The following is a 24904-nucleotide window of genomic DNA, read 5'->3' as shown; positions in this document are numbered from 1 at the left end:
TACTTGTACTTCTACTCAGTTACATTTCAAAGAGACAAAACATACTTTTTACTTCCTTTCCAAACACTCATTACAAATCTGAAAGACCAGGACATTTTCTCTTTTTTCTCAATGCAGTTCAGTTCATTTATTTTTTTTATTCATTTATACCACTGCTAATCCATGTTTGCACTGGGACCAGTACCACCTATTAGTGGCTGCGCTATACACAGTTTATTGAAAAGGTTTAAGACACAACAGATTGTCTAGTCTGGATTACACAGAGCATAATCAGCTTGTGTCCAGTTACATACATAGATACATACATACATGCATGCACATGCATAAATAAATAAATAAATAAATAAATAAATAAGGTTATCTGTTAAAATGTTTCTACTTTCATATACTTTTTAACATTTAAACTCCACTACTGCAGTGAAAGGTGTCCTGGCTCACAGCCCAGTCACACTCTGCTACAGTGGTGAAGAGTGTCCCAGCTTGTGACCCAGTCAAATTCCACTACTGCAGTGAAAATTGTTCTGGCTTATGGCCCAGTCCAACTCCACTATGGTGGTGAAGAGTGTCCCAGCTTTTGGCCCATCTCAAGTTCCACTACAGTGATGAAAAACGTCCTGACTTATGGTCCAGTCAAACTCTGCTACAGTGATAAAAATTGTCCTTTCTCATGGCCCAGTCAAACTCTGCTCCAGCAGAGAAAAGAGTCCTGGCTTGTGGCCCAGTCAAACTCCTCTACAGTGGTGAAAAGGATCCTGGCTTATGGCCCAGTCAAACTCCGCTCCAATGGTAAAAAAGTGTCTTGGCTTATGGCCCAGTCAAACTCTGCTCCAGCAGTAAAAAGTGTCTTGGCTTATGGCCCAGTCAAACTCCATTGCAGCAGTGAAAAGTGCCCTGGCTTGTGACCCAGTAAAACTCCAAAAAAAAAAAAATCCAGTGAAAACTGTCCAGCCTAACTGTGCTATTGCAGTGAAAACTGCCCTGTTTCACAGCCCCATCAAACTCCACTACCACAGTAAAAAGGGTCCTGGCTCGCAGCCCGGCCAAACTCTGCTATCACAGTGAAAAGTGTCCCGGCTCACAGCCCAGTCAAGCCACAGAGAAAAGTGTCCTGGCTCACGGATCAGTCAAACCCCAACATCACAGTGAAAAGTATCCTGATTCATGGCTTATGGTCCATTACACAAAAACTTACACCACTGCAGTTGAAAGTCTCTTGGCTGGTTCTCTGTCAACAATTGAAAAACTCCTGGACCAGTGGGAAAGGTTCAAAACAAAATAAATCACTGACACACCACAACCAGTACAAAAGCAAGCAAATAAAAACCTTATATACCCAAAAATGGGCACAGCCTTCACACACCAAACACACATACAAATAAACATCGTTATAAATAATGACTGACTGTAGATTTTGGTATTTTGAAAAAGATTTGTCTGTTCTACAGTCTCTCATTAGGTTGAATGAACAACTGGCTGTAAATGTAGGTACTGTGATATAAACTGAGTCATGTTCTACAACACGTTTCCACTGCTCTACAGTCCAATGCCAGTGTGCTTCACACCACACTAGCCGTCACTTGGCGGCTGCTCGGCCATGGAAACCCATTTCATGAACCTCCCAATGCACAGCTCATTTGCTGATGTTGCTTCCAGAGGCAGTTTGGAACTCTTCAGTGAGTGATGTAACAGAGCATAGGCGCTATGCACTTCAGCACTCGGCCTCCCTGCTCTGTGTGTTTGCATGGTCTATCGCTTTGAGAGCTGTTTTTGCTCCTAGACACTTCCATTTCACAATGTGGCATCCTATGACAGTGCCCTATTTAAAGTCATTGACCTCTTCACTATTACCATTCTACTTCTAATGTTTGTCTGTGAAGACTTTCTCCACCTGTTAGCAATGGCTGTGGCTGATACACCTGAACTCAATAATTAGGAGTGGTGTCCACATACTTTTGGCCAAACATTAAATCCATCTGATCAAAGAAGAACAGAGTCTAGAGTCTATCTAAAACTAGGATGTGTGGAGGAAAGTTCTATTAGTGAGAATTAAGGGTGAGCAACGGGTTATGCAAGTCCAATCATTAATATTTATATTGAAGTCTACATTAAGTCTTCATTAAGGTCTACATTAATGGACAGAAGCTGCATCAAAGTGCACTGACTGTGCACCTATTCAGATTGAAAAATAATAAACTCAATGGTTGCCAAGGTGACCTTGCAAAAGTGACCTTTGAAATAGAAATTGTTTTTTTTGATTAATCAGCCCTGCATTTAGAAGTCTGAGCATCAGACCAAGCTCATAAAACCTGAATAGTCTTACTAATGGGGTCTTTTTTCTCCTTTGCTTCCCACACCACTAATCTGAAGGTCAGTGAAGCTTGAGGTTTTGTAGCATCGTACTGAAATGGTGTAACATCACATTCAACCAGTTCTATGATTATTATGATTGTCTTAGATATTGAAATCTTTTGGGGAACCAAAGCTTCACATTCCACAGTCATCAAATATTAAGACCTGTTATGTTTTGCCAAATTGTTGTACACAGAATTGCCACTTTATCTGAAACAGCCTACTGAATAGGTGCACTTTGTAAGTTCACATTTACAGACTGTATCCCATCTGTTGCTGCACAGTTTATCAGCACTTTCTGGCCTGACCACTGAAAAGGGACCACTGTAGGACCACTGCTGACCAGATATTATTTGGCAGGCCAGGAACGATCTTGTAATGAGAATATGCATCTGGGGACCACCTGTTCAACAGTTGGTGTTAGATTCCTGCTAACAAGGCTACACCCTCTAAAACTTATCCCCAAATTCCCCCCATTCCTTTGTTTTTAATGTATGGAGTACAATCGATAACACAAGCATGATAGGTAGTGAAAAGCTATGTTTTACATAATGTTCATTGTTCAGAATGTCAAGCTTGAGGCACCAAACCAATAACATGAAACTCTTTTAAAATATTTGGTTTGAAGACAATCGGTTTGAACAGGAGAAAAGAGAGGTCTTGGCTTTGTTGCCAACAGGATTTGGTAGAGGTTTGGTTTACCAAGCCTGGCCAGCTGTTTACAACTTATTTTTAAACAATGATGATAATCGATGATCTTGAGAAGTAGTGTTTATATTTACATCATATATTGTGTTCTCCGAGCATTCAACATGTACAATATATGACCAAAAGTATGTAGACACAACTTTTAATTCCTCCTAATTTTTGTTTCCAACAAAACGCATTGCGAGCAACAGTTCAAAATCAAGTAGCCATGCAGTCTCCATAGACAAACATTGGCAGTAGAATGGGTCATAATGAAGAGCTCAGAGACTTTAAACATGGTCCTGTCATAGGATACCACCTTTGCTACAAATCAGTTTGTGAAATTTCTGCTCTGCTGGATCTGCCCTGGTCAGCTGTAAGTGCTGTTATTGTCAAACAGAAACATCTAGGAGAAACAACAGCTTAGCCACAAAGCAGTAGACCACCCTAACCCATGGGCCGCTGAGTGCTGAAGTGCATAGTACATAAAAATCACCTGTTCTCAGTGACATCACTCACTACAGAGTTCCAAACTGCCTCTGGAGGCAACATCAGCACAAGAACTGTGTGATGGGAGCTTCAAGAAATGGGTTTCAATGGCCAAGCAGCTGTACATAAGCCTAAGATCACTATGAGCAATACCATGGGTGTGGTGGGGTAAAGCACACCGCCACTGGACTCTGGTTTGTTCTACTCTGTTAAGCCTATGTTTCCACTACGTCTCATGGTTGTTACCCTAAAATATCCAGCCAGGAGGTCTGTGGTTGAAAACTGACCACTGATGAGGGGCTACAGAATGTCTAACACAAACTGCAACAACAGCTTGTATTAGCTAAAATCTCAGACTCTACACCAGCAAGATGGAGGGGCTTCCAGTAAAGTGGGCACTGTATGAACGTATTGCAGTTTTAACAGAGTCCTCAGACTCTATCACGTGTATTCAGACCCACGGTAAAACTGAAACGTGACTGTTCATCCACATTCAGTGACACATGGAACGTGTGCATATTTATGAAGTGAAATCCAGAATATAATCCAGATCAATATTGTTTGTATTGTGTTCTGTGTACAGGTGCTGGGAGAGGAACATAAACATGGGCTACTGGTGGATAATCCGCTCACCCATTCTGTTTGCTTATCTGGTGAGGGGCTTATCGCATATACACACACAGCAACAGACACACACACATACACACACACACACACACACACACAGCGCTAGCGAATTAACACATTCCGCTATGCATCTTGTGAGAGTGAGAGAGAAAGAGAGCACTTTATAAACGTTTCACAAAGTGTTTTGTCATTGTAGCACTTCAACACACTCAATACACCTGACGCTTTGAGTAAAAACTTTGAGGAAGTCTTTGATAATTAAGATTAATTGGATGTCCTTTGTATCAAATTTATACACTTTCCTCCTTAACCAAAATGTAGAAAACCAATTACATTAATTTAAATAAATCTAATTAATTGCTTGTATATCTGGTCTTGTCACAAAGCAGCTTCCTACTCTGTAATCCCGCATTTTGTTTTAAATTAAGTCTGTTGTACATAAAACTCAGTATATTCCACACATTGCTCAACCATTTTAAGTTAAGGGAACGTTTTTGATGACTTTGTACACCCAAATGGCATTTTTGAGTTGAATTAACTGATTGCGATTTAGTTTAGTCTGTTGCTATGGCAACTTTGAAACCCCACATTCAAAAAATGACAACATTTCTGTTGGTTTTAATTGTTTCTTTCTCATTAAAGTTGCTGAACTGAGTGAAGCTAAGTAAGCTGTAAAACACAGTTACCTGTTTGTTTTGTTAAGACGATCTTGTTAGATAAAACACATATTTCTTTCCCATTGGCTCCCGGCTCCATCTATTTGCATATTGAGTGTTTCTTTCCATTTGTCACCATCAGTGAGCTTTCATTCCCCCCAGGCTGCCTTTCCTCAGGTGTATGTTTTTATGTATTCTTTACTCCTGCCTGACATTGTGCTGTTGGCTAAGAGTGAAGGTTATCTTTCTCTTTGCTGATGAATGGGTGTTTGTGTTGGTCAGTGACCATGTTCACAGTATAAGTTAACCCTTTGGTGTTTGGTGGTCAATCTCACTTAATTAGAAAAAAAAAAAAATCTCCATTGGCTAATGAAACATATGGATAAATTGCTGTTTCAAGATGTTAAGTTAAAATAATTAGAATTTATGAGTTGCACAAACATGTGTTTATGTTAGCCTAAGACAAAATGATAGTTATTCTAACTCAAGTTTTCATTACACATTACTTAATTTTTTTCAAGGCAACCAGTTTCCTCAAATTTTAAGGAAATTTAACTTATCCAGGCTTACAGTGCAGAAAACTATATCCAAACTCAAGAGTGCAAAACAAAACTCCTAAGAAAATGAGAAAGAATCACTAAAGGGAATCAACACTGAAAATTGATAACTTCCTAAAAGCATGAGGAGGAACCACTGAGAGGAACCAAGACTCAAAATGGTAACTCCCTTAAAATATGAGGAAGAACCCTTAAGAGGAACCAAGAACTCCCTAAGAGCATTATGAAGAGCCACTAAGAGAAACCAAGAACTCCCTAAGAGCATGAAGAAAAGCCTAAATGAAAGCTCCCTAAAAGTATGAGGGAGAATCACTAAGAGGACCCCGGACTCAAAAATGATATCTCCCTAAAAGCACAGGGAAAACTATTTAGAGGAACCAAGACTCAAAGAAAACCTCTCTAACAGCATGAGGAACAACCACTGAGAGGAACCAAGAACTTTCTAAGAGCATGAAGAAGAACCTATAAGATGAACCAAGACTCAAAAATGATAACTCCTTAAAAGCATGAGGAAGAACCACTGAAAAGAACCAAGACTCAAAATGGTAACTCACTAAAAGCATGAGTAAGAACCACTAAGAGAAACCAAGAACTCCCTAGAGCATGAGTAAGAACCACTGAGAGGAACCAAGACTCAAAAGGGCAAGTCATCCTTCTCTGGTTGACACTGGATTGCAAACAGTAACACAGAAAAGCAGTGAGAGTTATGAGAATAATGAATAAAGTAATGATTAATGAACAAACTGATGACGAATAAAGAAACAAAGTGAGTCTAATCATCAGACAGACGTGTTCAGATTAACTACTGACTAATGTGAGAAGCGCATCATCATTATCTCAAAGAATGTTAATGAGAATGAAATGACTGATTGCTGTGTGGATGTTAGCTTGAACAGTTAAGGAGCTCAGTATAGTGGGGGGCACTGTATTTGTTTTAAATGATGATTGCACTGTTGAAGGAAAAATTCTGTTCAGCCCTACCTGGCCCTGTGTGAAAAAGTAATTGCCCCCTTAGCTACTAAATCTACCAGTTAACCAAATTGAATTACTGGGTTCAATTTCATGAGCCACACCCAGACATCAATACTGCCCGACCTGTTGAATCTAAACATCCCTTAAATAGGACATCAGGTAATGTGAAGCAGCTAGAAGGTCTCAAAAAGCAGCACATGATACCGCGTTCTAAAGAGATTCAAATACAGATGCAATGAAGACATCGAAATCTACCAGTCTGGAAAGGGTTACAGAGCCAATGCTAAGGCTCTGGGACTCCAGTGAACCACAGTGAGAGCCATTATGCACAAATGGAGAAAACTGGCTGTGAAGAAGCCCTTATTGAGAAAAGGAAATAGACAAACAAGAAGAACATTTGCAGTACAACACCAAAACTGGACATCTGAGATGTGGAGGAAGGTTTAATGGAATGATGAGTCTAAATCTGTAACTGGATTATTTGGATCGTGAGAAGCAGAAAATGCACCCAACTTGAAAAATATCCCTGCAGATTTCAGGGAAAAACTGAAAGTGAGCCTCCTGAAAAGAGCTGAAGATGTAAAAGGGCAAAGAGCGGACACATTACATACTGTAATGCTGGAGCTTCTGTTAAATGTGTTTTCTGCTTTTTAATGGCCATGAATGAACGGTGGCCTCTGATTTTGCATAGGACTGAAGCTAACAAGTGATGAATGCTGACACCTCACAGAATTAGCACAGCAAAGTACAAACACAATCCAGGCCTTAAGATGAGTGCTACCACTTTATTGCTCTTCTATGGGAAATATTGTGAAGTTTTGCTGAATCATATTTCTCTTCTTTGAAAACGTCTTTTTAATGACACGTCAGCACATCCACTGTAATGATGATGATAATGGTGATGAACCAGACTCTGATTTTATTTTTCTTGAAATATGAAGCAGAGCTTGTTTTGGGAGATGAGGAGAGATGAGCTGAGGCTTTGGGCTGTTTTAGTGAACACATGTATATTGCATTGTATTACATGGCATGCTGCATTAGTCACAGATAATATGTCAGCGGTAATATCACAAAATTCACATTTCCATCCGAACAAAGATAAAAGATACACTCACATTCGTACTCTTACACACCCCCTCAGCCTTACTCTTCTCATCCTTTTCCAACTACACACACCATTATGGGATGGTGATCTGAACCATTTATGTAAGAGTGGAATTTGATCTGCTTGTGTGACTAATGTGCCTTACAAATCAGATTTTTCTCTTCTTCTATTCTCTCTTTCTTTCTCTCTCTCTGTCTCTCAAACAGATTAATTTCTTTATATTTATTAGAATCATAAAGATCCTGATGTCCAAACTTAAGGCTCATCAGATGAGGTACACCGACTATAAGTTCAGGTAAATAACTAACTTCATTGGTATAATGTTTAATGTATATTCATGATGTACTAGGCTGGTTGATTTGACGATTTTTCAGTCTTTGCCAAATTAATGGTGTGAAAGAAGCTGTAGCCCACTATTATTAGAGCGTTTGATAGAAGTTTTAAGAACAAATGACAGTTTTAGATGGAAGGGACATGCAAACTAAGACTGTCAAGCTTAGTGGAGTAATAATACATTAATAATGTGGTAATAATATGGTAATAATATGGTAATAATGCATTAATAATGCATAAAGACCACTTTTTTTTGTATTTCACCATTAACACATTTCCTAGTTTGATCCTTCAAACCATGCAAAGCAGTGCAGGCTGAAGCCCACCTGCAGCACATTGAATATTGGTTGGAACAGTTGTAAATATGACTGTATATATGAAATATGATATATACACATTGGTTCAAATGATTTAAATTGTTGATGTCGAAGTTAATGTGAGCCTTGAATTCACACAGTGAAAATAGTGTTGTACTGAAGGTAATGAGGGTAGTTCTTACATTCTAAAGAAGGTTTCGTCCTGTCATATCCCTGTATGTATTATAAAAACATATTATATATTCTCTAATTCATTACAAAGGAACTATTGTTCACACAGCAAAGAACATTTTCTTCCAAGATATTTAAACTCTGTGTTTGACCACCAGTGGGTGCTGTGGTTGAAACTATTCAGCGCCACCTTGTGGCCAAATTATAAGATGCACATTTTCATTGGAGCTGAATTAAACCCGTAGACTACAAATGAATGATTTTTCAAATCATCTATAGGGATGTTTCTACTATCTTTAACGGATCATCCAAACCTAATGTATACCAAATATTTTGTGTTCAGATCAGCAATTATATTTCATAATCATATAATGTCAGTAGGATGTAGTTACATATTCTTTCTTTCAGATTGGCTAAATCTACCCTGACCCTCATTCCACTGTTGGGGATTCACGCCATCCTCTTCACCTTCGTCATTGATGAGTCCGTCTCCAAAGAGTCTCTGCTGCGGCTCATTCGGCTCTTCTACGACTTGCTCTTCAGCTCCTTCCAGGTAAGAGGTTGAAGCTTATAGTTACTCAGGCCAATTTCTATTCTGGGTCCCTTAGGACTTAAAATGCAGCCTTAAAGCTATTCAGCATGTGATCAAGAACATGATCAAGAAGCTCCATTAGTACTGCTTTGCAGCAAAGGCAGGACATTGCAATGAACAATTTTTCAGTGGGCACTTCACCTTTGTGCTGGATGAAAAGATATTTCTTTATTTGTTCAGACTTTTGAGACACAAACAAAATGTCAACATCACATTGAACAAGAACAATTTTTGAATTATGGATATTGATTCAACCTCTCAAGTCAAGTCAAGCCAAAGTTTATTTTTATAGCACTATTTACCACAGGCGTTGTCACAAAGCAGCTTTCCAAAAACATTTCCAGGTTCAAGCTCCCATAAGCATCACCAATGGCAACAGTGGTAAGGAAAAACTCCCTAAAGGCAAAAGGAAGAAACCTTGAGAGGGACCAAGACTCAAAAGGGGAACCTATCCTACTCTGGACAACACCAGGCAAAACAAATAGCAATGTAGCAAACCCTCTACATATCAATGCAGTTCACTCTGGGAATCCAGTTTATTGAAGGAAGGAGTGAAAATTACAAATTCCAACTTTAGGCAGGCCAAAACAAATTTTAAACTTAAGTAGAACTCTCTGGTTTTTAAAGTGGAATGTCAAAAACATGCATCTGAACAATTACATTTTGCACTCTATGGAAGACATCACATCACATTTCCTTTTGACATGAGTAAAAAAAGCAGTGCTTCAAATTACCCTACACACTTTAAAGTAATGGTTCTTTAGAAAAGAAAATAGTTCTATATAGAACAATGAACAATCAAAGAACCCTTTGCCTGATTAAAAGGCTCTTTGCATCATGAAAGTGTTATTCAGATTGATAGAGAATATGCTGTAGGTGGTTTTGAAAAAGTTTCTATATAGCACCATAAAGGGTTCTTCTATTGTTACAATGTCAGGCTTGTTAGAATAGAAGAACCCTTTTTTGGTGCTATATATATCCCTTTTCAAAAAGGTTCTGTATGAAACCATCTACAGAACATTCTCCATCAGTCTGAAAACCATTTCAGGATGCAAAGAATCCTTTAATCATGCAAAGGATTCTTTGAGTGTTCATGGTTCTATATAGAACCATTTTGTTTTACTAAATAACCCTTGAAGATCCATCCTTTTTAAGTTTACAGAGTTCTGTCTCAGATAAAAAGGTTTCAGAATGTCCAAAAGCTTCTAATGTGACTAAGGGCTCACTTTTTATTGGTTTATTCAAACTCTTCCCTTAAGTATTAACCCTTTCATTTTCAGTAAATATGTATCATGTCAATGTAAAGTGAGGAAAATGAGTTTGTTGCCTTGAGGCAACATCATGGAATAGAGGGTTAAACAGTTATAAAGTCTAAAAAGTAGCTTCAGAAGTGTGACTGAACCATCTATCTCCAAACACAGGGTCTGCTGGTGGCCATTTTGTACTGCTTTGTCAACAAAGAGGTAAGAGGAACCATTTTTTGAAACTTTTCCCACTTGTGGTTGATAATGTACTCACTGTCCTGCACATTACAGGGTTTTTCCTGCTCTAGCATGACCAGTACAATGTGTTACCTCTTCCTAAATTGAAATGGGCATGTTAGAGCAAAAAAATGCTAAAACATACATAACAGGGGTATTCCAGAACCAGGATGAGGAGCTGCTGCTTTACACTACACCTTCAAGACCTGACTAACTGTACAAAGCCACTTCAATTCTGTTTCTCCAGAGGCATCTTGACCCAGATAATTAACAACTTAACATGTAAAACAATGATTCTTAACCCTGAATGTGTTACTCTTCCATCTCTCTCCAGGTCCAGCATGAGATGTTGAAGCGGTGGAGGAGGTGGAAGCTAGGGAAGGATATCGAGGAGGAGTACCGACACACCCACAGCCAAACTCCTCATCCCAAGAGTGGCAGCACAGTTATGCCTTTGCCCCCAGACCGCTCGGATACACCGGAGCCCCAGGAATCAGCCCCACCTTCTGAGGAGAGCAGGCGGCTTGTGATCAGCTACCACCGCAATGGCACAGGTGTGAACCGAGGGAGAGGGAGGGCGGGCCTATGCTTGGCCTCCGAACGACATGAGGGCACCAGCAACTGCAGCTCTTTAACGGAGGACATTTGTTTGGAGGAGCGCCTGAACTGCACTCCAACTGGGGTGGATGAGTGCGATATCTGAGGGAACCAGGACCTTGATCACTTCCTGCGATGGACTAGTGCAATCCTGAGATGATGCATTCCAAATATGAGACGGAACCATGGAGGAACATAGACAGTCCCATCTAAGAGTTGATTTTAGGACTATCAAATCTGGAGGTCTTTCAGGAAACTGTAAAATGGCATAATGGAAGAACAGTGGACCTAAAACTGAGATTGCCCTCCTGCTTCGTCATGGCGAGAATGATGGATATACCATTAAGACACTTCCATCTGTGCTATTTCAAATGGCTTTAAAGGACCAAAACCTGATATATGTTGCGTTTACAACTCATAGAGCTACCAGTTTCCTGGTGGTTGTTGAGTTTGTCCCTTGCTGGATACCACACTACTGTAAAAGAGGCTGCACCACAAAAAACATGGGTTTCAATCCTTTTAACATGCCCTCTCCAACTTTCAATTGCAATGCATTTGTGCTCGGATAGGTTAGCCTCAACTAGCCATGCAAACTTTGTAATCCATATGTTTTAAGTTTGAACATGGCACACATAAAATTTATGAATAATTGCTTTGTTTGGTTTTGGTGTACTGCCTTACTTTTTGTTGTTGCCAGCTGTGTAGCTCTTAACATGCTGACTAGCAAGCAAGCAGAGTAAAGAAATCAAGCTTTATTGACAGTCAGGTATAACAGATCGAGTAGTCCGCACAATTAATTTTAATCTAAATGTTATAGCTTTGAAATAATAAGCATTTTATAGTAGTTTACTGCTATAGCTTAACAACAGCTTCAGCTCTTAAGGCAGCACTTACGTCCACTCGACCCTCACCCCGAGGGCTTGTCTAATAAACTTCATTTGACCTAATTCAGTAATGGAACAGCCTTTAAGATTGTGTCTGGGATTCTGCAGAGGGGAAATGCCGAGGTCAAGTGGACGAGGGCATGTTAAAACTACAAATGGGTAGATGTTATCCTCATAGATATACCAAGGAAGTGTCAGTAACTGTTTTCACATGGGCCAGTTTTAACTCAGAGTGAGCCGACCAAAGTTTTCACACAGTTGTGAAAAAGTTTGGAGGTTCAAACAGACTCGAATTCGATCTGGTGTTGGACAAGCTTCAATTGAACATTTTTCCACTTGCCATCCAAAATACTACGAAAACAGAAATAGGTACAAACCTGCCACATCAGTCAGCATTGGCTTTGTGGTTTCATTCAGTTGTTAATGTAACTAATTAATGGAGTTTAAAAATGAATTTAACCTCTCTTTTTTAGCAAGGTTTTAGCTTCTCATTGGAACAGTCTCCAGCTCTTAGGTCTCCTGACTGTGGCACAAAGCGTCATGAGCCAAAGCCTGCCTGTTGTACAAAAAAGGAAAGATTTTACCTCAAGCGAGCACCTGGCAGTGCTGAAAAATCTCATAATACTGTTACAACTGATGAGCGTTTGTGAGTCTACACACGAATTCACACAGGCACACGCTCTATCATTCTTCTATAGTGCCATTCCAGGCCTGAGATTACCCAGGATGGAAGACATGTTCTTGAGAGAATCTGAACTCGACTGAGAGTTGTAAAACGCTGCCTTTGTTGGCATCCACTGGGGTTCTTCTTCCAAATCAAGAAGCCTCTGGGGCTGATTAAGGGCCTAGAGTAGTGGGACTGCTGTGTGGGAACGGCATTCCAGATACTGCAGGGAATGCCTGATGTGGAAAGTCACATGCTTTGCCATTCGTGAATACGAAGACATTTGGGTGTAGAGTTGCGATGGTTCTGCAAAAAAATCAAATGTACACAATTGTCTCTTTATTCCAAATGTGATTGGTGAGCCAAGACATGTTTGGTAGTTCTACAATGTAGCTAACACATAATGGAAGCTTATGTACACCAATTAGCATGGTGCTAACTATAAAGAACGATCATTTGAAAGAATCCAAAGTGTTTCCAGTCCCAATAAAAACACCCAATCCAGGTAATTAAGGCTTTCAGTGACATCTGAATGTTAGAGTGTGTTGGATCTGAACTCTCCAGGGTGCTAGATCCCCCTGGTGGTAGGACCAGGATTGGGCATTTCACAAGGAACTCTTTAAGTTTATATTAATATCATTTTACAAACTTTGGATTCTTCAGTTACAGAGTAACCCAGATATATATGTACCCAAGATAAGTAAACCATGCATATACTACCATGAAGGCTCCAGAATGGCACAACCATCTAAGCGTTGGCCCCATCATCAGGAAATCGTGAGTTCGATCCCTGGTGATGCTACAGCTATATGTGGCCAGGCGGTCCAAGAGAGCACAATTGGCCTTGCCTTCGCCCTCCTAGCGCTGGTAGTATTGTGTGATTGGGGGAGTCTTAACTAGTGGGTGGAATTGGACATGAGAAAATTGGGGAAACAAAAAAAAACCCCTTTGAATTCACTTGTCATAATAATATTTTTTGATACTTTTTTCAATAGGATGACTGCAAAATTATATGCTGGTAAAATATTATCAAAGAGTTCAAATGTGGGGAAATTGGGATAAGGATCTCTTAGAAGAGACAATATACTCACCTTTCCAGATACCACTTCACCACTGGTGTACAGTTACCTTTAAAATTTGGTCAGTACATTGCATAGCTAACAGTTTTAGCAGCTGTCTTGGAGCCTGAAGCTTGTAGAAAGACGCAAACGTCAACAAAATGTCTTGTCAAGCTAATGACATTTGGGGTATCGAGCAAAACCCATAAATTATTTGTTTTTTTTTTTTGTTTTTTTTTTGTTCAAACTTTAATGCTGATTGAAAATGCAGCACTTTCCACATCCATGCCCCTGTTTATATTGCATTGTGTGTAATTTTGCCAAAAGTATTTATTCTTGCTGACAATGTTTCGTGTGTGATTGAGCCACCATTGAGTCTGCTTTATTTTCTGAATGTACAATAGTGGTATATGTGGACAAGGAAAAGTCTGGGGAAAGAACTTTTAAGCTATTAAGGTTATGTTAATGCTATCAGAGTCTTATGTATATAGCTATTTGAAGAAAAGAACTGTTCTGTGTTTTGTTTTGTAGATGAGAATCTGAAAAGATTATAAACATTACTGACTGAACCAAAGGACACGTGTTATTTAGCATGATTGCTGAAACATATGGAAGTCTGGGAACTTGATGTGGTCACTGCAGATTTCTGCAGCGTAAATCATGGGGTACTTACAACACAGACACACACACACAGAAGCCTGGCTCATAGCCAAGTCTCCAAGATTTGATAAACACTGTTCTACACCCACACAAGAATCTCCACCGGCAGTAAAATGAGCTTTTCAAATCCTCTAAACCTACTGCAGAAACATTCGGCTCACCTTCACTCTTAAAAATAAATGTTGTGAAGTGGTTCTTGGCTTTAAAGCCAATGCAAAAATGTGGCTATTTCTACAATTTATTCAGCCGTTCTCCATTCACTTCTCAGTGCTGTTGCATTTATATGTGAAGAATATGATCAAAGCTGTAGATCAGGGGTGCCCATCTTTTGCAACTCCTGGCCCACACAGATGACCACAAAAGCTTTCACAGCCCGCAAGAACGTTTAACCGATCCTTTTTTCTGGCTCATCTAATGATGTTTGAGAATATGCTTGCTTTTCTCGGTTTACTCAGTCTTAGATACAGTGGCTGCTTCAGTTACAGATAACCAAGCCTTGGAAAGTTTGCTTTTGGAGAGCCAAATTTTAGCCATTTATCCATGATGAATGGATTCCAAAAAGAAGTGAACCGTTTTACGCTGAAAGCACTTGCACTGAAAATATACAAATAAGTGGCTAGCATTTTACCATAATAATCATTGAAACTAACCTAAATGTATATTTTTGCAAATAATTAGGAAACACTGTTTGTCATATTTAAAATTATGTTCAGCTAAATGTTGATATTGTGACCAGAAAAAAAAATGCAGAACCACCACGTACCACTGGGGGGCCACGGCCCAGATTTTTGGCAACAATTTATTTGGATAGTCCACTTTAGATGCTTTGTAGATACTCAATTTACTTTCAAGTTACGTTTAACTAAATATCTACAAAATTGACCATGATTTTCTTTAACTCTAAACTTGGCTCTAATCCTCAACCTAATCTTAACCTCAACCCAAAATCTAATCCTAATCCTCACTCTGGCTCTAATCCTAACCTTAACCTTAACCTCATCTCAAAACCTAAACCCAACCCCCACCCTGGCCCTAATCCTAACCCTAACCTTAACCTTAACCAAAAAACTTAAACCCAACACTAACCCTGGCCAGATTTTTATGTAATTTGTTGACAAATCACATTTTTGAACAAGAAAATGCAAAGGTCAGTTGCATTTTATCATCACTCTGATTGAACAAAATAATAAGAAGTTCTTGCAAATCAGAATTACACTCTGAATAAGCTTTCATGGTCACTTAGAAACAGTCAAAATACATACAGTAGTAAAGGATGCATTATGCATTTTATAGAGCGATAGTGAACATGGTACCACACACTCCAAGTTTAAAGGGTCTTCGCCAAATTATCTGAACAGATCACTGGCAAAACATTCAGTTCCACAGGGTTAATCAATCTACAATAAACGCAGCATATATTTCAGCTTTTATTTGACATAAGTTGATGTGAATTGGGCCGAAGGTTTCCCTGTGTGCATTTACATGCACTCAATAATCCAATCATAATCAGTTTTCTGCAGTTATCCGATTATTCAAATGATCATGTAAACACCATACTCCAATCTAGAAATCAGATTAAGAAATCTGATAAAGAGGCTGGATTTTAGCTCAGTAATCAGATTTCTCACTGCATGTAAACTCTGACTCTGATTTCTTTCAGATTTCTCAGTCTGCACATGTGTGAAAACAGACCACTGTACCAGAAATATGCTGCGAGACGCAGCAAAACACTTTTGGAGCGACACTGAAACCGACATTCTCGATGAAATGAAGGATTTAAATATTCTTCATCTTCTGGATGATATATGTTCATATTTTCAGGTAAAGTGGCTCAATGTTTGAAAAAGCCTCAGCATGAAGTTTGAGTTTTACGTTACATTTACGTCACATCTTCTTCTGTGAGTTTATTGGCTGGTTGCAAAGCAGAAATCTGATTACTGCCCAACTCATGTAGACCCAGACTTTTCCCATTATCTGATTACTCTGGTGCATGTAAATGCATTGATCAGATTACTGACAAAATTTCATTTTCTGCAGTTATTGGATCATTATTCATTATCTACATCAGAAAAGAAAATTTGTTATTTTGCCATCTTTAATTTAGAACATTATTTGGAGGTTCCATAAACTTTTAAACTTTTTCATTTACAAACATGGTTATTTAAAGAACTGCCCATTAGCAGGTTCCTCAGGGACCCAAAAGTGGTTCTTCTATGAAATTGCACTGAATAACGTGTTATTTTTAAGAGTATTGGACAGGAAGCTCACCATAAACTTCCACTTCCTCATCTCACATCCTCAACATGACCTTGGGCCATCCGGAATGGACAGTTACAGTATAAGGTGCACACTCCCCTTAATTTCACAATTGACGTCAACATCTCCAAACCGAGCCGAAATTAGATTCTCTTTAAGAGTAAATACACATTAAGTCATTGAAACATTTCCTCTACAGTAATAGAGACTGATGGTCCTGTTGACCCAACCAGATTCCAGCCACATTCCAAAGCTTCATCTGTGAGGTTGCTATGTGAGGCCAGCCATGGGGTCACGGTTTTGTTTGAATTTATGAGAGTTAGGAGGTGCACAATTTCTAAATCAGAAGATGCTGGAGGTTATTATTTTATGAAAAAGATCTACAGCAATAATACAGATCTTTAAACAGGAATCCTATAAGAATCTTACTATAATTGAAATATTCCCTGTAATTTACTGTACTAGTATTATCAATTACTGTCAGAGAGCAGATAAAAGTATTGTATAATAGTTTAAGTATTACACAGGATTATAGATATCTTACAGTACAGCTTATTGTATCGCTACATTTTCATTAGGTTAGCAATGACTAGTGGCACTTTAAGAAATAGAGCACAGCATTCTTTTAACAACAGAGGCCTAATAAAAATCTAAATTAAACTTATTTCTGAACATTCCTGCACACTGTTTAAAAACAACTAGAAATGATTATTATTAGCAATTGAAAATTGATAAAAGAAGGAAATTTAAAAAGGTGGCCTATTACCCATGTTGGGCAAGATGAAATTTTTGTGCATTTCTTTGCTCCAGAAATGTTTATGAGTTTATGACTAAAGTTTGAGAGGAGGGCCATGCCTGAGCTCCCAGTCCCAGTTTCCTGTGTTAGTTGGTGAGACTCTTGGGGGCCCACAGAGGAGAGAAAGAGACCAGTTTCAGGCTTGGCATGCCCAGCAGCAGGCTGTTTAGTGAAACAAGCAAGAAAAGGAAAAAAAAAAAAAAGAATTTTTATTGCCTGGGGAAACCCAGGGCTCAGGATGTAGGCACCTGGCAAAACTTATGCAGCGTAGTGTCATCTCTTTTTGTCCCATCTCTGTTTTTAAAGGGTAGTCGTAGCGCGTGTTGATGAGGTGCAGCTGGGCTCTCATTAGTAGGTCCCAGCCGAGTTGAATAATGGCAAGTCCACGTCTTGGCCACGTATACCTAACTATCCACAGCATTAGTGCTGAAGCACTCTGCCCAGCTCTTCAGCACTGTGGAGAAGGCCCACAACACCTGGGGAGGCTTGATTTGGTGTATCGTAGCCTGTTAGAAGGATTTGACTTTAGAAAGATTCGAAGGATTTACTTCATATTGACTTTTATTTGTGATAATTAGTATTTTTACTATATCGTTTTTTCACATCAGCCAATCAAAACTTAGGTTGTGCCCTAAAAGAGCTCCCTAGTTCAGTAGTTAGGGTACTGTCCAGGGATTTCGATATTTTCTAGGGTGTTTTATTGTCAAAAGTGGAGTGGAACTTTCATTTTATGAAGTTAACTAGACTGGAAATACCATCATGTATCCAGATCAACTTTTGGAAAGTTTTCAAGTGGAGGACAAATCCTATATGTTATCACTTGCCTCTCCATCTCAAGAAAATTTAAATTGTTTATTTTACACACCAACCAACAATAAGGGTTTTGTTCTGGCAAGATTTGTCATTATCAGTTTTCTACTAACTGAAATATTCATAGCAACTTGTCAGCTACTTAGTTAACCAACCAGTTGCATTTGTATCTGTTTTAACTTTATTTACACTCACTGAGCACTTTATTAGGAACAACTGTACACCTGCTCACTCATGCAATTATCTAATCGGCCAACCATGTGGCAACAGTGCGGAATATAAAATGAAGAAGATATGGGCCATTTTTTTTCTCATTCTGATGATCAACCAAAAATGATCTCAGTGATTTTGGCTGTGGCATGATTGTTGGTGCCAGATGGGCTGGTTTGAGTATGTCTATAACTGCTGATCTGATGGGATTTGCACGCACAACAGTCTCTAGAGTTACTCAGAATGGTGCAAAAAGAAAACATCCAATGAGCATCAGTTCCACCAGCTACCCACTACCTTCAAAATTATCTATAAGAACTTTCACACGCATTTCTCTTTATTTGTTAATTTCATGAACAAAACATGACATCAAAGTAGGCTAAACTGCTAAAGGGGTATCAGCTAACAGGCTTATTAGACCCCTTCAGAAATGTTGAGTTATATGCTTTAAGTTCAAATCTTCACTGAAAAGGTGACCTGAAATGTTACTGAAATGTTCACTTAATGTCTAGACATTCATCAGTTGACTGTGTTTTAGCTACAGCAACTATGAATTTCTTAGATGACTATGGTTAGCTTGGTACTAACGTAACACAGGACAACACTCCAATGCTAATGGAAAATCTGTGTCTCAGTGTAAACAAAATGAAAACATTCACTAAATAACTTTAAGATGTATGGCTAAGCCTGGGGCATTGGCTGGGAATGTAAAGATCCGGGGCTCAGCCCAGTTCACAGTAGTTTTTTTTAGAGTATCCTCACACATTTTAATTAACCTGTAAAATGTGTCATTTTTTACTTTTTTATATAGTGTTAGTATCTACACATCAAGAAAACCTGCAAAAAATTGGTTCTTGTCAAGTAAAATTATCTTAACTATAGACAGTAGATCTAATATTTCTTCTCTTGAGATTGTCTTTGAGATTTTTTACTTGTTTTAAGTAACTATATTAAGTAAAACTATCTCACTATTTTGGCAGATAATTTTGCTTGTTTTAAGAAATGTACTTGAAATCAGCAAGATTATCTGCCAGTATAGTGAGATAATTTAATTGCTGAATTAAATATAATTACTGAAAACAAGTGAAAAGTGTGTAGAAATAAGCTAGATAATCTTAAGATAAGAGTGCAACCATCTCAAAATTGGAAATATTACATATATCGACTAGATTTAAGACCATTTAACTTGAAAAGATATCATTTTTTGCAGTGTGTATTTACTTAATTTGTTAGTCAATCAGTACAAATGTTACTCAATCAGTACAACTGTTTTAAAGCCAAACTAGAAAGAACATTTTAAATACAAAAAGCATATTAAAACAAACCATTCCATCCAGGTAAGTTTGTGAATGGCAACCAGAGCCAGGGACACTATAAGAGACCTTGCCAAAGCCTAGTGGTATTGGGTTTTGGCCAATTTCTCATTTACAAAATGAGGCTTGAGTTTGGCTTTTGCAAATTTGCTTTTTTTTACAGAAAATTTCATTTTCTGTCTTGCACTCTCACTGTCTGCATGCATTCTCTCTCTCCTAACGTTGTAGTCAATAGCTGCATTCAGCATAGCTCTTGAGTTGGAGTGGGAGTGGGTGAATGTTAATAGATGACGAGAATGATAATGATAATGATAATGCAAACATGTGTGACATATTGACATTATAAGGTTTAGCACTGATTAAAAAATATTGGGGGCTGTAGTCCTGGGAGCTCAGGTCAGGCGATGCCCCTGGCTAAGCACCAGTTGCCGTTGTTAGGACTACACCATTGCATACTGTCGCTACATACATAATAGAGTCATCAGTGGTGCAGTGTTCTTGCTATCAGGGACTTAGCCAGTGCATGAGTTCATAAGCTAGTGGCTACATTACTAAAATGCAAGTGATATTTGTATTTATTTATCACATAAAACTGCCATTTTTCTTTAACATAATAGCACTGTATGTCAATTCGGAGGTCGGAAGTAAGTTCGGAGAAAGTCCTGATGTTAGGACACCTTCTCGCTCCCTTACAGTGCTGACCTGTTCTCTCCCCACCGTGTACACTAATGACTAGCACTAGCTAACAAGATGAATGTATTATCCGCTACATCTTCCTTCTGCTTTAATGTACGACCATACTGGATGCTCTCGTGGTCCGTAGAGACATCCCATCATATGCCTGTCAGGGTGTTAATGATTAAGGTAATTGAGCTGAACTTTAGTTACTAGCTCTTATGCTGCTGATGCATTGCTGCTATTGAAATTCATGAGGCACAGTCTTATAACTGCAAGAGGCCTGAAGAAATGAGCTTTATGACCCTGTCTCCAGGTGCAATGGTAATTTTATGAATGAATGACTTTGGCAATGTAAATGCAAGGACTTCCCAAAAGGATCTGCATTACCGCGGTCAAATCATATTGCGTGTATTCCATCCTCAGCTTAATTCTGATCAGGGTTATGAGCTGTACAGTACATGCCCGAAAGGCAAAAGGCTTTGTGGGTTTAATAATTATGGTCAGAGACTTCTAGCAATGTAGAATAATAACTAGCTCATGAAGATGCCATGTGGTATCCGGAAAGGTCTTCACTTGAATCCATCCAATAGCCAAACTCTGCCATTTTCATAATAGAACACATTATTCTTATTCAATATTGACTTCCTTTGTCTTCGTCATGACGGACGTATCTGTGAGCAAATGTTAGGCCAACCGAACATTATCATACAGGATGTCATGAATGAATGTGATCAGTGAGTTATTATATATTGGTGTGACATTTCAGCAGAGTTTAATCACTGCTTGTCCTCAAAAACCAATAATGTAACAGCCAGTCAGCCTGTTCAGTTATTCAGTTTGCATATACTAACGTGTTACATGTATGAGTTGGGGGGAATAATATATTATTTAGCATGCAAAAAGCAACACTATAAATGTCCATTATGTTGGCACAGCGCTTGCATCTAAATGAGTCCATAAAAGAAACCCCACTAGTTTGTTCTCTTACAAATATAATGCACTCCATACATGAGTCATGGCGACAGGATGTTATTTGTTCTGGATAATGAGGGCTCCACAATGATGCTTAATATGCTTTGAGGCAATGTACAGAGCATATAAAGGAAGAACGCCTAGTCCAGTCAGTTCTATTTATGAGCTGAAATGAACATAGTGTCGAAATATCATCAACTTAATAAGCTAAAAGCAGGCAGTGTGTCTATATATGTGTGTTTGTTGGGGTCAGTGTCCTTACACAGTGAGCGAATGAGCATGGACGAAGATGTAGATGAGATGTGATGGTCTAATGCAGGGCATTAGTCATTAGTCATCTTGAGTCGTTATATCCAGGTCATCTTGAGCTGGGTAGCTCATGGATGTGCATGGTCCCCCGAGGGCTCTGGAGCCCACAGTACATTGAATTCTGGTACATCAAGGAAACCCCAGTTCCTGTGGGTTGATGCTGAATTACGATGAGCCAAAACATTATGACCGTTGAAGAGCAGTGTAAATAGAGGAGAATATGAATAGTCAGCCTTACTTCTGATACCTCCACACCTTTTATGTGCAATTCTCAGATGTTTTACGAGATCCTACCTCAAATGTATTTGCATAAGGGAGTAAAATGCATTCTGTAGTTATTCATGCACTTAAACCCAGCATTTACCCACAAATCAGGTGGTTGGTAGTCTTACTAGAAGGACTTGGGCAAGACACTTAACCCCCACTGTGCCAGGCTGTGTTGCACCCAGATTGTGGATTGAAGGCAGCAAAATTAGAAATTTCTCTTGTAGGATCAATAAAGTATAACATACACTGCATTTATTTATGTATTTTTTTTTTTACATTTTTATGCAGTTTTGTGAATACCAAGCACCCAAAACTGACACAAAAGCATTAGTACACCGAGCCCAGTCTTACTTTTGTTTTAACTGCAGAAAATGATGAGACATCCACAGTCAAGATCTTCTATGCAGTTGAACCTGGAGATAGTGGGCCTGAGGCTTCCTACTGAGCAAACTGTAGTTGGCACACATGCTCTTGCTCTCTCTCTATCTCTCTCTGTCTCTCTATTCAAAAGCTTTGTTTTTTCCTAGAATAGAAGGAAACAGGTTCCGCAGGCTATTTATGGATGGATGGAGGCTATTTTAGAGCCAGGTGAATTAATGCTGACTGAGGAAGAAACAGAGGTAGCATTAAAGCTCATGGGAAAATCCAGTGGTCACCAGCATGCACTGACCACATCACAAATGTGTCGAGACTAACCAACAAAGCATCATCAGAATCAGAATTTGTTTTATTATTATGTTTTATAGACTCAGTGACATAAACCTAGTAATAAGCAAATCAAATAAAACACATGGAACATACAGTAACATACATACAGATTATAACACAAATGCCTACTGTCCTTTATATTGTGTGTAAATTTCATGATCAAAAAAATTCTGGTTCCATATATATATATATATATATATATATATATATATATATATATATATATATATAAGAGAAGGAAGAGAAAGAGAAACATTGAAAGATTAAAGAGAGACCTAAAAAAGATAAAAAATGAAAAGAGATAGAAAGAAAGAGAAAATAAAGAGTGACAAAGTTGGAGAATAAAGAGAGAGGGATAAAATAGAGATAGAAAGAGAAAGAGAAAAAATAAACAGAGAGAGAGAAAAATATTGTAAATTGGGAAAAAAAAAAGCTCTGATTAAAAGTTTAGTATTTAATTAGCCTCTTATTAAAAACAATGAAAGTGTTCAGCAGCTCTTATCTCTCTTTCAGCACCCATATAACCCTGCACACCCCACCCCCCCTGCACCCCCTGTAAACACCTGCTGAGTGTTTATGCAGCGTTTCAATGATAAACACCTCAGTTAGCCTTCAGCTCCACAGTCATCACAGCAACGAGCAGGAAACAGTCGACACACCTGAGAGAGAGAGAGAGAGAGAGAGAGAGAGAGAGAGAGAGAGAGAGAGAGAGAGAGAGAGACAGTCACAAATTTGCATTAGCAGAATACTGTGTACTTCTATCATTCTGTTTTGCATATTCTGGAGACAGCTGGTCCCCACAAAGAGCTAAATACCCACACAGAGAGATAAAGGGACAGAAAAAGAGAGAAAAAAGAGAGAGAGAAGTACTGAACTGAGATCAACTGAACTGAATAAAGAGAGAGACAGCAAAACGAGAGGGAGGAATAGAGAAAGAGATTGAGAAAAGAGAGAAAGAGAGAAGAAAGAGAAAATGAGAGGAAAGAGAAAGAAAGATAGAACAAAAGAGAGATGAAGGGAGAGAAAGTGAGAAAAGGGAGAAAGAGACAGAGAGAATAAAAATAATATTAGAAGGAAGAAAGAAAGAAGAAAGAAAGAAAGAAAGAAAGAAAGAAAGAAAGAAAGAAAGAAAGAAAGAGAGAAAAAAAAGAAAGAGGAAGGCAGAATGAATAAAGAGGGAGAGATGTGGCAGAGAGAGAATAAGTACAGAGAGAGAAAGTGAATAAAGAAAGTGAGAGAGAATAACATGAGAGAGAAAGAGGGAATCATGTGAGAAGGAAAGGATAGAGAAAGTGGGAAGAAAGAAAGGATAAAGAGTAAGAGTGAGAAAAGGAGAGAAAGGGCAAGAGAGAAAGAGGGGGAGACAGAAAGAGAGAAATGGAAAAAGAAAGAGGGGAAACGTGAATGAGACAGGAAAAAAGGAGAGAGAGAGAGAGAGAGAGAGAGAGAGAGAGAGAGTGTGAGAGAGAGAGAGAGAGAGAGAGAGAGAGAGAGAGAGAGGTAGATGGAAAGAGATAAAGAAAGAGAGTGAGAGCAGAGAGACAGCTTGATTGAGAGAGAGCATGGAAGGGAGAGGGAAGTGGTAGAGAGATAAAGAGAGAAGACAAGAAAGGGATAAAGAGAAAGAGTAAAGAGAGAGAATAAAAAGTAGGAAAGAGGGAGAGAGAATAGAAGGAGGAAGAGAGAGATGAAGAGAAAGAAAGGCAAGGGTAGGGAGAGCTCAACACAGATATAGAATAAGAAAGAAGAAAGAAAGAAAGAAAGAAAGACAGAAAGATAGAAATAAAGAAAGAAAGAAGAAAGAAAGAAAGAAAGAGCACAAACACATCCCAGTCCCACAGTTCAGTGGCCACTCATACAGTCCAACTGCAATTCATCATTTACACTGTAAAAGCAATGCAACACTGATCACAGGTCAGAGCGAACAAATGGCCTCAACAGGCACCATAAATCCTGAGTCTTATCATACAGAGAATCCGTGCAGTAAAACATGATGAGGATCCAGCTCTGCTAAGGATTTATGGTATCTACATGCATTCCAGTCTTTACCCTGTAGGGCTCCAGGCCATTATTATCATTTTTCTATGCATTTGATTCACGTTACATGATTATTACAGTGTAATTACATGATAACAATCTAATAACAAATATGTAATAAATAACTTGTACATTTAATTCACATTCTGCCAGTTTGAGTCACACATCAGACTCTTTTTGTTTGTTGTTGATGTCAAAAATTTCTGAATACATAGAAAAAATGTAAAGGATTTTGCCTAAAAACTCCTCTCGTTAGATTTCATTTAATAATAGCTCCCTGAAACAAGAGAAATCCAGAATATAGTTGGTTGCAAGTTGAAGAGGAGATGTTTAATTATAATTTGAATTT

The 24904-nt window shown here is 38.6% G+C and overlaps 1 protein-coding gene across 3 annotated transcripts in view; it reads left to right on the top strand.

Moving 5' to 3' along the window:
- Positions 1–11448, top strand: part of gcgrb (glucagon receptor b) — an 84904-nt gene extending 73456 nt beyond the window's left edge. For all 3 annotated transcript variants that reach the window (XM_036563731.1, XM_036563733.1, XM_036563732.1), the window contains exons 10-14: positions 4109–4178; positions 7649–7737; positions 8672–8816; positions 10277–10318; positions 10671–11448. In XM_036563731.1, coding sequence (XP_036419624.1) covers positions 4109–4178; positions 7649–7737; positions 8672–8816; positions 10277–10318; positions 10671–11039 — 715 coding nt within the window. In that variant the 3' untranslated portion in view covers positions 11040–11448. The remainder of the gene's footprint in view (positions 1–4108; positions 4179–7648; positions 7738–8671; positions 8817–10276; positions 10319–10670) is intronic.
- The last annotated feature ends 13456 nt before the right edge of the window (positions 11449–24904 follow it).

The sequence above is a fragment of the Colossoma macropomum genome, unplaced genomic scaffold, assembly GCF_904425465.1.
Source record: "Colossoma macropomum unplaced genomic scaffold, Colossoma_macropomum, whole genome shotgun sequence".
Taxonomy (NCBI): Eukaryota; Metazoa; Chordata; class Actinopteri; order Characiformes; family Serrasalmidae; genus Colossoma; species Colossoma macropomum.
This window is presented reverse-complemented; position numbering and strand designations above follow the sequence as displayed.